General features: G+C 56.8%; 2 protein-coding genes across 2 annotated transcripts; one reads left to right on the top strand and one right to left on the bottom strand.

Moving 5' to 3' along the window:
• Positions 1-2514: 2514 nt before the first annotated feature.
• PLICBS_010160 (uncharacterized protein) lies at positions 2515-3591 on the bottom strand (the record flags this gene model as incomplete). Its single annotated transcript, XM_065601856.1, has 1 exon — positions 2515-3591. The coding sequence occupies one exon, from the start codon at positions 3589-3591 to the stop codon at positions 2515-2517; it is 1077 nt and encodes a 358-aa protein (XP_065457928.1).
• Positions 3592-4258: 667 nt separating this feature from the next.
• On the top strand, positions 4259-5425 carry PLICBS_010159 (uncharacterized protein; the record flags this gene model as incomplete). Its single annotated transcript, XM_065601855.1, has 2 exons — positions 4259-4306; positions 4385-5425. The coding sequence occupies 2 exons, from the start codon at positions 4259-4261 to the stop codon at positions 5423-5425; spliced, it is 1089 nt and encodes a 362-aa protein (XP_065457927.1).
• Between the last annotated feature and the right edge of the window lie 9702 nt (positions 5426-15127).

Genomic DNA, 15127 nt, shown 5'->3' with positions numbered 1-15127 from the left:
CTCCCCAGGGGATTTTGGTTCGGAAACCTCCTTTGACGAATACTCGCTCGTTGCGGAAGATGTCGGCCAAGAAGTCCGGTTTCGTTACGAGAATAGTCCAACGTCCGGCAATCCACATGTTGACAGCACCATGGCTTTCCGCTATTGAGCGTACCCGACGCTCGTAGAACATAAGTCGTCCGTAACCACGGAAGGAATCCCAAAACGTAAACCACAGAGGAATTGTTGGGATTACGCGAGATCGGGACCTTGGGAGACTAATTTTATGCCACAAAATGGCGATTGATGCGAGGAGAAAGAACAAACAGACCGCCAAGGCCATATTGACTGCTGGCCACTTAGCGATTATGTAGTAGGTAGTTCCTGTACTTGAATTGTCCGCGTGATTTTAACATTGTAATGCTGAAGCCGTGACTCAAACAGAATCAACCTCATGGTGTCTGAGTCCGTCACTCACCCATGTGCGGGGTGAGGTGCCACGTCACGCCGTGACGCGCCACGGTGTTTTTGTGGGGTTGCCCCATGCAAAACAAAAAGCAAATACCGTCAAAGCTACTGGAAGGAGTCTCTCACATGCGTTCAGTAGTGCTTGGCTGTCAAATCCCTGTTCGTAAACCGAGAAGGCAAGGCCTTACAGCGCTGAAAGCTGTCGCACGGCATGCATGCATACTAACTGACGGCCGAGCAGAAGATCCCCTACTGTCTGTTTTCGCGATCTCCTTTTTGGCGAAAAAGCATTCCCTTGCCAGTTTCGGCCTCTGCTATTGGCTGCCGTCTGTTTCGGCGTCCACCCCGTCCTTTTTCAGCGAAAAAGGTCCCTCGTCCAGTGCCCGGGACACGGGCCCTGCCGAGCCGACCGTCCCACTCGCGGCGGAACGGTCCGATAGGTCCAGCCGGCTCGCTACTTGAGACGCGAGATGAGGAAGGGGCACAGGGAGAAGTGAAAAACCCCACTACGGATGCGCAGGAAGGAAGGAGGCGGCGCATTGCAAATACAAATTCTCACCCCAAAGACTCTCCCTGATCGTGATGATGTTAACCGTGATGATGTTGTCTGGCAGCACACCCCAAGTGAACAGCCAACTATGTCAGGTCTGCCCTTGCTCAGACCTTCCTCTCTAGTATTGCGTCTTGGAACGGGGCCCGTTCCCGCTTCTGACCCAATCAGATTGTGAATTCTACCCCCCGGCTACTTTGCCATCCCGGAACAGGCCCCGTTTCAGGATCTGCGAATTTCCGTCCGCGTACAGCGGGAACGGGGCCCGTTCCCACTGGTTGTAGCCCTGTAGATATGAGCTGCAATAGCGCGGGGGTTTGACTTTGTATGCGATTTACTTAGTGAAATTCACTTGCACACAGCCAAATGCCTGCCAATGCCGCCTCCTAGCCAGCGCAAGGCGCAGAACAACGAGCTCGTCGCAGTGACCGACCAGTCCCAACGTCCCGTAGGCAGCCGCCTGTCTGGCATGGCCCGCCTCGTCCGCCCATGTCCTGGCCGAGCGCGAGCTGGTCGAAACCTAGGTTTCAAAGTGGGTCCTCCGCAACTGGCTTGCCCCGGCCAGCCAGTGTCCTGTCTCGTCTCCGGCAGATGCCCTAGCCCTCAAGCGTGACAGTCGGCGGCCTTCCTGTGCGGGTCGCAGCATTGACTTCGGGTCGGGCCGTTGACTTGCGATGCACCAGAGTCGGCTTCTCGCCCTGGGCGCCTCATGAGCACATCCGTGCTCGCGTCGCGTGTTATGCAGAGGCCCGCGTCAGACACGAGGCTCGGGCCGACGCTGATGTCGAGGAGGCCATCAAGTGCCGGTTGGCAACGCGACCGCCGTCGAAGCAACAGTCGCGATGCAAACAAGCCTGCACATTGGAAAGACCAGCACGACGAGTGTGATGGCGGGATGAAGAGCCCAAGGACACGAGAAGCTGGGGCCGCGTCCTCATTATGGGCATCCCAAAATGGAATGGCCCAACGGGGCGGCTGAATGGCGGCGAGGTGCGAACTTGCTTTTTCGACGCACCCGATATTGGCCTGCGGGGCCCCTGCGTCTGTCCGACAGGCCCTACAACCGGCCTCCGTGGGATCCTTTGCAATCGTCGCGGCGTCGCCGGCGTAGACCGAATTCTTTCCTTGCCAACGCGTGCTGGCAGAGGCAAAACGCACGACAATGGCCGCACGCTCATCCCGCCAGAGCCCGGCCAGCACAGGCAAGCGGCGACGGGATTCGAGTGACGAGAACACCCCTGCCAAAACCGCGATGTGACGTGACGTAATATTGTTTGACGTCTGGGGAGCATCTATGCTGAAGCCCCAATCGAGGCAAAGGACCTGCTGGGTTAGCTAAGGTACAGGAAGATCCCGCCACTCTATCCAGCATCGCAACGGCACGAAGGCGCTATGTAGGCAAAGAGCCATTCCCGTCCGCAGGAAAGAACCCGCCCAGCCCGGAATCCTGGTGCACAGGTAACACGATCGGTAACCCCTCACACGGTACAGAACTACAGTAGGGTCTGGAATGTGGCTTAAAGCGTCGTGCAAACGGCTCCATCAGTGCCAAACAAGGTGCGCAGATACTCGTTGAGAAAGATGCCCTCGGGATCAAGATGGCGGCGCACCCGTTGGAAATCCTCCCACCGAGGGTAGAGGGCTCTCAGCTCGCTGGCGGTGCATGTATGCATCTTGCCCCAGTGTGGCCGTCCGCTGTATTTCTTAAAAATATCTTGCATGGAGCAAAAATAAGCTTCGTGCGGCATGCCACGGTACATGTGCACAGCGATGTAGGCCGTATCACGCCGGTAGGCCGGGCTGAGCCAGATATCGTCGGCACTGACGAAGCGACATTGGACCGGAAGATTGACGGCGAACCGGTGCTCCTGGATACTTCGCTGGACTTGGCGTAGCACAGTGATTGCATGCTCAGCTGGTACGCTGTACTCCAACTCATGGAAACGCACCAGGCGTGGCGCCGGGAATAGACGATGGCCGTAATTTATTTCATCGACTGTTGCGACGCATCGCCCTGAAAGCCGACACGCTACCTTGCAAAAGCTGGGTACCAGCCGGCACATTTCCGAGAGCAATCCACGGGCGTAGTTTTCCACTGCGAACTGGTTGAATCTGCGCCAGCAACTGTGTTTATTGACGTGCCGGCTGTTGGTCCGGTTCAGATATCTGGCCTGGACCCTGTCGGTGTAGGGGAACCAGTAGAACTCAAAGTGGTCATTCTTTTGCTTGTGCCTCTCTAGGTCACGAAGAGTCTCGCTCAGCTTGCCACGTCGCTCATGGTAATGCAGAAGGGCAGCGGGGACCACGCGCAGCTTGACCTTGACGATGATGCCAAGCATCCCCAGCGAGACTTGGGCGGCCTTGAATATGTCGGCATCTTGTTCGGGCGAGCATTCGAGCAGAGCACCGGAGGCCGTGACGAGGGTGAGGCCAGCGAGCTGCGTTGCCAGAGAGCCAAAGGCGGGCCCTGTTCCATGAGTGCCCGTGCTAACAGCGCCAGCAATCGTCTGAGCGTCGATGGCGCCGAGGTTTTCCTGGGCAAGGCCACGCCGGCGGAGCTCCTCGCCCAGCCATCTCAGGCGAGTGCCCCCCATTATCGTCGCTGTGGCGTTGGCGCTATCAACCGCCTCGATACCCTGGAGATACTGCAGCGAGATGAGGACTTGGTCCGTCCGTGCTAGTGGTGAGAATGAGTGACCGGCTCCCACAACGCGTATGCCCTGGCCTTGACGCAAACACTGCTGCACAAGCTCTTGGACTTCTTTGATGCTTCGAGGTCGGCAGATCCGCTGGGGCGTGCATTGCACCGAGCCCGACCAGTTGCTCCAGCGTTCTGCCATCGATCATGTGCCGATTTCTCCATGACCCAGTGTCGCCACATTGGATCATGAACCAACTCCATGTGCCAAGCCGTGCGGCCCGTGCCGCCTCCAGCCAATTTATGGCCTTCGCACACTCACTTCCGCTTACATAAACTTACATCAACACTCATGCATTGGTGCCTGATATGCCCCACCATCAAAGCCTAACCTCTGATGACGCTCAGTACCACGACAGCCCAGCTCTATGGCAACTAATCCATTAAATGCTCAGACGTAGATCCATGGTCCACCAAACCGAGAACTGAACCAGCTCAGAACACGGGGAAGTACACCGCTCCGTACAGAGGTGATATCATGCAACATTGATTGCCAAGGCTTAAAAAAGGACGAAGACCAAAAAAAAGAGGAGGGCGATTAAAAAGGTGGAGAGAAAAGAGAAATGCAGTCTACTGATGCCGGGGCCACTACGCCCTCTATCCAGGCAAAGGTGAGACACTGCCTAGTCGCCTCGGACTGTTTCTCTTCATGTTGGAGTGTTACGTACAAGCTAACCACCACTGTGCAGTACGCTCACTACCTACCGACTTGGAATCCGAAGCACAAATATCCACCTTTAGAGCCTTTTGAGCACCACGACCATGGCAAAGATGCCGATCCATCATTCCCGAATCTGCTGCCGTTTGAAACGACCACGACACACCTCACCCCAACCATCGGCACCGAGATCAAAGGGGTCCAGCTGTCTTCTCTCAGCGATGCTGGCAAGGACGAACTCGCGCTCTTTGTTGCGCGGCGCAAAGTTGTTGTTTTCCGGGATCAAGATTTTGCCGACCTCTCTATAGCAGACGCTCTCCTCTATGGATCATACTTTGGCCGACTGCATATCCACCCAACGTCTGGCAGCCCGGAAGGCCACCCTGAGATTCGTGTCGTCTACCGTGGCGAAGGTAATGGGGGCCGCGAGTCGATACTTAGGGCCAGGACAAACACCCTCTCGTGGCACTCGGACGTTTCGTACGAGGAGCAACCTCCTGGAACGACAATCCTATTTGTTCTCAGTAAGCCCGATACTGGTGGTGACACGCTGTTTGTTGATGCGGCCGAAGCCTATAGACGCCTTAGCACTCCATTTCAGGAGCGCCTCCACGGCTTGAAGGGCAGGCACTCCGGCATCGAGAAGGTGAATGACGAGGCCATCGCGGCTGGCATTATGAGACGAGCACCCGTGGTCAACGACCACCCCCTAGTGCGCACTCACCCAGCGACAGGCGAAAAGGCTCTCTTTGTCAACCCTCTAGGTAAATTCTACTCTACACTAGTGACTTATTCGTTTTCATACATTAACGCCGGTAGAATAGTTACTCGTGAGATCATTGGCATGAAAGCTGAGGAATCAGACGCTATTCTCAAGTTCCTGTTCGATCACCTTGCTTACGGTGCCGATTTTCAAGCCCGTATCAAGTGGGAAGATCGAACGGTTGTCATCTGGGATAATCGCATGACGTTGCACACAGCCCTGCTTGACTGGGAAAGTGGTCAAGTGCGCCATTTGGCCCGTATCACGGCCCAGGCTGAAAGGCCATATGAGACACCATTTGCTACTTAGCCAACGGCGCAAGCAAGGGATGCTATCGACCTGACAGCCATGCTTCTCGCTTTACTCTTCTATTAATTCTCACCAACAAAGGGAGAGGGGATGCCATGGCGAGAGCCGTCTAATGGAAGTGTTGGACGGATGCTTCTAGAAGGGTTCTGTGACGCTGTCGACATTTCCCACCGTCGTCTATATGAGACGCAGCCTTCCACTCCTTTCTGTAGGCTGTAGCTAGAGATGAACAAATTCATTCACTCTTTTCCAGTCTGTGTGTGCAGACAACAGGAAGCTGCATGCGGTATGTGCAGCTACTCATCAGACATACTAATCAAATGCGTACGTACGCACACCCCTGGATCTTGTCACCTAATCTCTTCAGCTCCAGCGTCGTACTTCCACCCCAGGCGATTACACCGTGACTTAGTTGACTAATTTCGTCGTTTGCCCACCCAATAATAATCAGACGCCCATGTTGCATTTCTGTGACAAACATCTCCTCGAATCGGGCCTTGGAGCACGGAAAATACTCCCTGATGGTAGTGGCCACTACTAGCCCTCGCTGCACAAAATGCCCAGTGAGAGGCCCCAAATAATATGACCCTGTGAGACGAGCGTTTAGGTCGACAATGTACCGCTCTTGTAGCGTATTGGTGACGACATCCACACCCACTGGACCGTAGTAACCCTTTTGATATAATAGCCGCGCCACTTTGTCTGTTATGTCTGCAAAGGTGCGTTGCAGAGCCGCCTGATCCGCGTACGAGACGGTGGCCCCCTTCCAATGGCCTTGTTCGTCGAAGATTTGGTCGCAGCAGGCGACGAAGATGGGGCTCCCTTTGCGCGTTAGGAAAAGTGACAGACCCATTACCGTACCCGGAACAAAGTCTTGGAAAACAAGGGAACATGGATATAGGTGGTAGTTGTCGGCATTCAGCTGTTCAAGCATCCCTCGCAGCTGACTCCTAAGCGTGGCCGCGACGCTCGGTTTCTCGGCGTCGGACGATACTTTGAAAACGCCCTTCCCGGATCTGGATTGAGGAAGTTTTACCATGAAAGGCATTCTGTATGTGTCGAGGATCCGGGTCATTCGATCGATTTCTTGCTGAATGTGGACAGCATCATGCAAGTGATCAAGTTGAAGCAGCGGATCGACGACTGTTGAAGGCGGCGTGGGCAGTCCTGAAATGGCCAAACCACGCTTCGATAATATCTCGTAGTGCATTTCTGGATCAACGACAAGCGGTAGATGCGATACGCAATCTGCAGGCGTTTCCACGATGACTGATGTTCCCGCACCAACGGTAATGTGACGGGCGTCAGCTGCGAAACTCACCATAGGCTGCTGGTCGTGTATTAGCTGCGAAAAGCCACTGCAAAGGACGCCGCGATCGTCATTGGCGGTTGGGTCGTATCCTCGCTCTGTTTTGGCGGAGTCAAAGCCTACAATAATGAACGGCATCTTGCCGGCAATGAATCCATGTCGCTGTGGGACAATCTTCTGAGATAGAGCGCCAAATTCTTTAGAGTTGGGCGTCCGGAGGTTGGCGTGCAAGCCAGAGTGATAAACGAATTTGTTGCGCGACACCCCGTCATGCATGCCCTGCGGGTAGCACACATACGAGGGTGTGGGCTCTCCCTCGCTGTCGAGACCATACAGCTCTTGTAGTGTATAGTCGAGTGTAATGGGGGCCTTTGTGACCATCTTGTGAGCGCACAGCGTTTATCGAGCTTCTACTCCCTTTGTCAGCGTCACCAGTCTTGTAGTGGCACTTCCAAGTAGAACGCTCGATATTGACGTGGTAGTTTGAGATGGACAATACGCCGGAGGGGCAGAACCTACCCCAAGCAATGACTACCGCAGGTTCACCGCTGTCACCTGCTTTTTCCTCTTCTTCGCCGCCAACCTGGTGCGGGGTAGGACGGGCACGCTTGGCGGCTCCGTCACATTCGTGGACGATCATTACCAGGCCTGATTATTACTGGCCCGACCGCAGAGGCAAACAAGGCGGGGTTCAATCATCGACAACGCGCTCAAGCGGGAGAAGGCGGCAGCACACCTTTGTCATCATATCCCCTTGGTATGCAATTCTAAGAAATAGCTCAAATTCGACCAATTTGCTTATTGTTTCCACCCGTCAAGCCCTGCGAGTCCTCATTCTTGTTTCAACAACGCTTTTGTTTGTGTAGTTCTGTGAGATCTCCTGAGAGCAACTTGTCCCCGGGCTTGAGATGCGCGGACTCGTCGAAGCATTGCATATGACCCAACGGTACTGAGGTTCCCGGACAGGGTTTGTTCTTGGCAATTGATAGTCAGGCCGAACCACTTTACTACGGGGGCCGTCTTCCGGGGGCCGTGTGGCTGAGCTTCCAAGTCGAGCAGTCGAACATTCCATCCGGCATTCAGGCCCCACAACATGATTTACTACCTATGAGCAGGCTCTGGATTGTGAAGCAACACGGCGTGGGCCAGATCGAGTTGGATTGCTTCAACTTGACCTTCAATCGAAACGCCCGTACTTTGTCGCCAATACTCTATCATCTACTGTGCATACTATGACTTCACATGGATACAATCCTTGCGGTTCTCTTCGCCACCAGAACCCGACGGGGCCGGTGTCACTGAAACGACTGCCTGTTTATGTGAGCTTCGCCGTCTCCGCTTCAGCCGAGCCTCCTGCTTCTCTTCATCGGAGATCGTCTCCCATTCTGACCGCTGCCTCCGTAGGCTGGGTTGCCTCCTGCAGCCGGATTGTCTCACGCCGTTTTGCTTACCCGACCCAAGTATAGCTGACTTGCCAGTGGACTTCCTGCGTGCCCCAGTTTTTCCAACTGCTGCTCGACTACGGGTTGATGGCTGGACATCCATACTCTCGGGGACAGGTTGTGCCGCATTCTTCGGTCGTCCGCGGAGAGATGCTGCGATCTTGGGGTCGAGAATTCGGCGGTAGGGGTTGTGCGAAGTTGGCTCTCGGAGGTGCCACCGAGGGTGGACGTCCCAATAAGAGCTGCCATAGCGCGGGGGGTTGACTTTGTATGCGTCTTACTTGGTGAAATTCACTTGCACACAGCCAAAAGCCGCATCGCGGCCGCCACACGCCAGCGCAACGCGCAGAACAGCGAGCTCATCGCAGTGACCGACCAGTCCCAAAAGCAGCCGCCTGGTTGGCCTGGCCTGCCTCGTCCGCCCACGTCCTGGCCGAGCGCGAGCTGGTCGAAACGCAGGTTTCAAAGTGGGTCCTCCCCAGCTGGCTTGCCCCGGTGCGGCCCCGTGCCTGTCGGTGCCAGTGTGCTGTCTCCGTTGCAGGTGCCCTAGCCCTCACGCGTGGCAAGCGGCGGCCTTCCCGTGCGGGTCGCAGCATTGACGTCGGCTCGGGCCGTTGGCTTGAGATGCATCGGCTTGTCGTCCTTGGCGCATCCGCGGGAGTCGTGCCCGCGTGCTATGCAGTGGCCGGCGTCAGACGCGAGGCTCGGGCCGACGCCGATGTCGAAGAGGCCACCACGTGCCGGTTGGCGACGCGACCGCCGTCGAAGAAACAGTCGCGATGCAACCAAGCGTGCGCATTGGAAAGACCAGCACGACGAGTGTGTATGGCGGGATGAGAGTCGAAGGACACGAGAAGCTGGGGCCGCGTCCTTATTATGGGCGTCCCAAAATGGAATGGCCCACCGGGGCGGCTGAACATGACGGGGGTAACAACTTGCTTTTTTCGGTGCATGCGAGAGAGTGGTTGGAGGCCCCTGCGTCTGTCCGACAGGCCCTGCAACACGCCGCCGTGCGATTCTTTGCAATCGCCGCGGCGTCGCAGAGCCCGCCGACTTCTTTCATTGCCAACGCGTGCTGCCAGAGCCAAAACGCGCGACAATGGCCGCACGCTCATCCCGCCAGAGCGCGGCCACCACAGGCAAGCGCCGACGGGATGCGAGCGAGGAGAGCACCCCTGCCAAGGCCGCGCGGAAGCGCTTCGAGGACGGCCAGACTACCCTAGAGCAGGCCGAGCCGTATCGAATTTTGACGGCTACGATGCCGGTAGACGCGCTCACGGCGGACTGGAGCATGGGGAGCAATCGGCCGCTTGAAAAAAAGCATGTCGACGCTCTTTACACCATTTTCCAGCGCGGCGACATGAAGCGGGCGAGTTATCCGCTCGCCGTGCTGAGCACACGTTCCGAGGTCCAATGCATGCTTCACGAGATGGGCTACGACAGAGACACAACAGAGACGGATGACCTGCCCGCGTTTGACAATTGGCTGGTCAACCGCCGTCCGGTCGAGCTCCTTGACGGCCAGCATCGCGTCGCGGCCCTCAAACGACTCGTATCCAAAACAGGCGCTGACGAACAAGAACTCCACTGGCCTTGCCATTTTTACGATCGTGGTATGCCACAAGCGGCGGCGCATCGGTTGTGGCGTGAGCGTCGTGACTGACGAGACGGCACAGATGCGCTTCCAGCCGAACTGAACCGCGCTCTGCGGATGAACCGTCGGGACCCGACAATGGCAGACAGCCACGGCGACGTCTGGGTGCAGCTTGCGACCGTGGCGTCCGAGAGGCCCGGCATCTTCCACGGCACCGTCGACGAGATGAAAGAGCAGATGCGTGACGCGCTACGTCTCAGCAGCGACACCGGCTTCCCGCTAACCCGGCTTGTCATCATCTGGCGGAACGAGCGCTGGCGGCAGATGACAACGCGGTGGTGCGAGACGACCGTCGGCCGCGCCACCTTCCAGATCACGACCTGGGACTGGATGATATGCCACCGGATCGATGATGTGTGTATGTGACGATTGACACAAGACCTCTGCTGACGGGTGACAGTTCTGGTTCATGGCATTTCGGCAGGTCTTGTACACGCTCGCACAGCTCCCCGGTGACGCCGCGAGGCTCGTCTCGTCCGAGGACTGGAAGACGATGAGCGCCTCTCTCGTCGCCGAGCGCACCCAAGAGCAGGTACAAGAGCTCTTCTACCCGGGTCAATCTGACAAGCCGCTCAATGCCGCGAGCAAACGCAACCCCAAGCTGCTACAGTCCTTTAACGACGGCGAGTACTGGGACATCTACGAGAGGGTCCTGCGCACGCCGGCGCTCCGGTTTCCGGACGTCCACCGCATCACGGGCATGTCAAGAGGGAATGGCCGCGTCCTGTTCCAGGTCCTGGACCAAGTCGTGAGCTGAGTGAACCGCAAACGAACGGGCGTCAACCGTGGGAGCAACACCAAGCCGCAACTTCGCCTGGACCTTGAGCCGGTATTGGACTACTACACCCCGACGCGGCTGCGACAAGCCGAGAAGCGGGTCAAGATATTCCGTCCATCTGCCACGCCACAATTGCCAGAGAGCGCGTCCGTGTTACTCCAGCAGGAGGTGCTCGAGTACGTGCTGGAGCATCTGGCGGCCTTTAATGCGCCCAAGATGAGGCACTACCTGAAAGACGGAGACCCAGACGACGAAAGCTATGCGGCTCGTTTTCGCGAGAACACTTGGGCTGATGTGCTCAAGATCGTCCGCTGGCATGTGAGCGACTGTCGCCCGAAGTGGCTGCCGGTGGAGGGAAGCGACGGCAAACCGCCAGAAGCGGAGCCATCCACGCAAGCGGCGAACTTGACAGACGCGTTTTGTAACTACGCCGCTGGCCTGCCTGCGGTGCGCGAGAACGAAAAGCTGCACAGCAAGCTGCAGTCGTCAGGGTTTCGAAGCGCCCTTGCTGCGTGGCTGTCGGAGCAATGCGGTGGGGAGCCGGACAGCGAGGAGACGCAATCGGGCGACGGCGCACGGGGCGGCGAAGGTTCGCATGCCGACGACGATGGGTCGACGGTCGTTGTGGCGGCGGCTGTCGCTGCGAAGTCCCCCGGGGTTGACCGTCGTGTTGTCGACCCGAAACCAGCCGCGAAGCCAGACGCGATACGAGACGCGACGCGAGACGCCCCAGTGCCTGTGGTTGATGGGGCTCGGTGCATGGCCGAGAGGAGGCCGCCAGACAGGGATGGCAGACGGAAACCACTCACCGACAAGGCACAGGGGAACGGCACGAAGGCGCCCGCGAGGGAAAAAGCAAGGTGAACGGCTCGTATCGCGAGAAGGACAGCGGCGAGAGCCCAAGACCGCAACGCCACAGCGTCATGCCGAGAGCGGTGGTTGGATAGAACCTACACCGGTGCGGTCAAGTCTGTCCAGCAAGCCAAGTAATCCTCCTCTGCCGGGTCTAGGGATACGGCGACGACCCTGATCAAGGTCGGGGCCAACGGCCCGCACAGTCTCTTGGCTCAAATGCAATGCATTGCTCGACACGTCTCAAGCACTGGGTTTCGGTTTGCTCTGCTTGCTCAATGAATCTAGAACAAGAGATTGCTGCGACTGCGGGACGGAAGCGACGCACCTTCAATGGGGCTACAGAACAATCGTGCAATGATGTGCAAATGCACCAGACAACGGAGATTTCCTCTATATCCACACAAACGGGATGTCGCACTGCACGTGTGCATGACTAACTGACGACCGGGCAGAAGGTCCCCAGCGAATTGGGCAACAAAAGACTCTTGATTCTTCTATCTAACGATTGACTGTAGTCGGTATTTTATACCTGTGCCGATTGAGGCAGGCATCTGAGACACGACAGGCAGAAGCCAGGTTTGCCTGAAGCTGTCGCCACCGATAGTAGGCAGCAGTGCTGGTAACGGTCTACGTGAATGAGCGGCTTGATATTGACACAGGCTCACGCTCCAGACTCCGCCATGTTTGCCACCTATGCAGGTGCTCTACGACGTCATACTGGGGATTATTGGCTACTGTGACGCAATTTTCCCACGCTGTCCTGCGTGCGGCCCTGTCTCCATGTTGTCTCCCCCTTCACTCTCCAACAGGCAAATCCCCTTCTTCTTCGTCAGGACAGCCTCTCGATCAACAAGTCGACGTCCGCCTGTCAAGGCAAACCCTGGATCCAGACTGTATCGCAGTCGAGCGGTCATCAACCAGGACCTCGGACATGCGACCGCACTGTCTCGCCAATAACCTCCAGCAGTTGTGCTGCGGGTACTCACGGTACGGGCGCCCGCCGCGACGCCATCGTAGACGTTCACGTTAACCTCAGTACGCGCAGGCAACCCACAGCGGCCGACAGATGCGGGTCACGGAGTTTTTGCCGACGCCAAACAAGAGCAAGAGTGGGTGGTTGTGAGTAATGCCAAAGCTGATGACGCCGAAGAATATGCGCAGACGGTCAGGGGTGGCGCCGGCAGCGGCCACTTCAATTTGACTATAGGATGGGGCCGTTGGAAGCACACACTCTTTTCTTTTGGCTGGAGGTACAGACCTCCTCGCCTCAATCGGTCAGCCAAGATTGTGTTCATGCCTTGCCGGAGCATTTGAGGGGAAAGAGAGACGAAGCTAGCTCTAAGACCTCGGCGGATTGATTTCGACTGAAGCGTTCGCTATATCGTTAAGTGGTCAGCGACTGAGGCTGATCGCCTTGTTGGCTTGGTCTGGACCTTCCCTTACCGTCTCCGGATGTGGAAGCGCTTTCCGGAAATTATGAGCTTCGACAACACGTACCATACAAACCGCTTCACACTACCACTCTTCCGGTCACCGGGCAGACTTGCTCGAAATCCGTCTACAGTGTGACGTTCCTTTGATAGCAATGAGAGACATGAAATGTTTCGGTTGCTCATGGGAGCGGTCCGGGGATTGACTGCATGGCATGGAATGCCCCCATCAGATGATGTTATCACGGACTATGATCGGGTGATAAAAGAAGCTCTAGAAAACCCCGTATCCAGCTTCCAGTTACGGGCTCAAGGCACGAAGACCAGCTCAAAAACCTCTAGTATGGCCCTGCGATAGACGAATGACATACATTGGTGTGTGACGCATCGGGTTGTTCTTAACACGCGCAACGCGTAACGAGCGGCAAAAGTTGGCTAAGCTGACAGTATCTCAACACGATCTCATAAAATCAGGCGGAAAACATTCCATCACCTGTGACATGCCTTCCCGCAGACCGCGTCCCCTCGCATCGAAGTGCTGCCGAAGTTGACATATTGGCCTGACGGATGTGTACAATCCTTTTGGCATTTTCGATAGTAGCCGAAAGAAAGGCACCCATGGAGAAGCTGGCTCTCTCTTCCTCTTTCTGCGTTCCAATTGCTGCGGTTAGCATTACCTTTTCTTTTATGATACCGGCGTTGGTGCTTCAACTAACATGTCTACTCGTTGGCCTTCTCCTCTGCGAGGATGTACCTGTTCTGGAAGGGATCCTTGGCCTAGTAGCTCGTGAGAAACACTGCTCCAATCCAGCTGGTACAAGTTCAGTCACAAACCCTCTTCTCGTTGGCTTTTTCCTCTGCGAGGATGTATCTGTTCTGGAAAGGATCCTTGGCCTAGTAACGCGCGTGAGAAACACTGCTCCCTTACTAACTGGTAGCAAGCTAGTCACAAACCCTCTTCTCGTTGGCCTTTTCGGCTGCGAGGATGTACCTGTTCTGAAAAGGATCCTTGGCCGGTTGATTGTTAGTATACATAACGCCACGGCTTGAAATTGGAGACAGACTAGGCTACCCTGAACTCCCTGACCCTCGGCATTGGCCACAGGAGCAGCCTTCCTTTGTCATCATACTTTCTTGGCATCCAATTGTTAAGAAAGTAGCGTATTTTACATCACATTGACTAACAACTGCACCACCAACACCGCGAGCCGCGCGCTGCGCTGGCTCTGGCAGCGGCCATGGCAACTGCCATGGGCTCGCATGCCGGCTCAGACCCCTTTGATCTGGATAATCATGTCCCCCTAACTTTCGCCGACCGGGCCCGTGCCGCCCAGCTCCGCAACAGTTCTCCGGTTGTGGACCGGCCGATCGGTGTCTCGCCGGCGCCCCGGCGACCGGCCCGGACGCCATCTTCGCCTTTACTCCGACTCTCCAACTCTGCAGCTACGGAAGGGACACAACCCGCATACGCGTCGTACAGGCCCTCGCTAGAACCCATTCTGGAGCCCGTCTCTATCGTCGAAGGCGCCAACAGGGTCGCTCAAGAGCAAACGGATGCCTATAACGCCAAATTAGCAGTCTTCCACGCATTCTGCGAATCATTTGACCAGGCCGCGAAGCAATTCACGTCTGGGATTGAGCACACCTTCGCGAACCAATTCGCCACCAGCTTCCTCGACTTTTGGCGCCAATCTCTCTCGATACTGCCCCCCGCGACGGCGCCGACGTACAGCAGCGTCGTCGCCGGGCGCAGCCCTCGCCAGCCCCCTGGGGTCCACGCCACTCCCATTGCTGAGGCCCCGCCGCCCGCACCACAACAAACCGCCGACATACGTCTCCAGGGACGACCAATCCCCGCCCCACCGAAAGAGGACCTCCGGGTCTTCGTACGACTCGACGCCGAAGCGCCGGTGAGGAACTGCGAATCGTACGCGATCCGGACCCACATCGCCGCGAAAGCCGGCATCGACCTCCACCAAATCCCGGCAGCCTTTCCCGTAAACTCGGGCTGGGCTATTCGCACCGCGGACGCTACCACCAGAGATCTCATCGTTCAGCGCCAGTCCGAATGGGCGGAAGACCTGGGCGCGAAATCCGTCGAAGTCAGCAAGAAATGGTACACCTACGTCGTATCCCATTGCCCTCGCAGACTCACCGACCTGCAGGGCAATGAAGCCGACTACGACACAGCAGTCAAGGACGAAATTACCTGCCAAACCGGCCAGACGGCCGTC

The sequence above is a fragment of the Purpureocillium lilacinum genome (genome assembly GCF_023168085.1).
Source record: "Purpureocillium lilacinum CBS 284.36 DNA, scaffold_8, whole genome shotgun sequence".
NCBI classification, from domain to species: domain Eukaryota; kingdom Fungi; phylum Ascomycota; class Sordariomycetes; order Hypocreales; family Ophiocordycipitaceae; genus Purpureocillium; species Purpureocillium lilacinum.
This window is presented reverse-complemented; position numbering and strand designations above follow the sequence as displayed.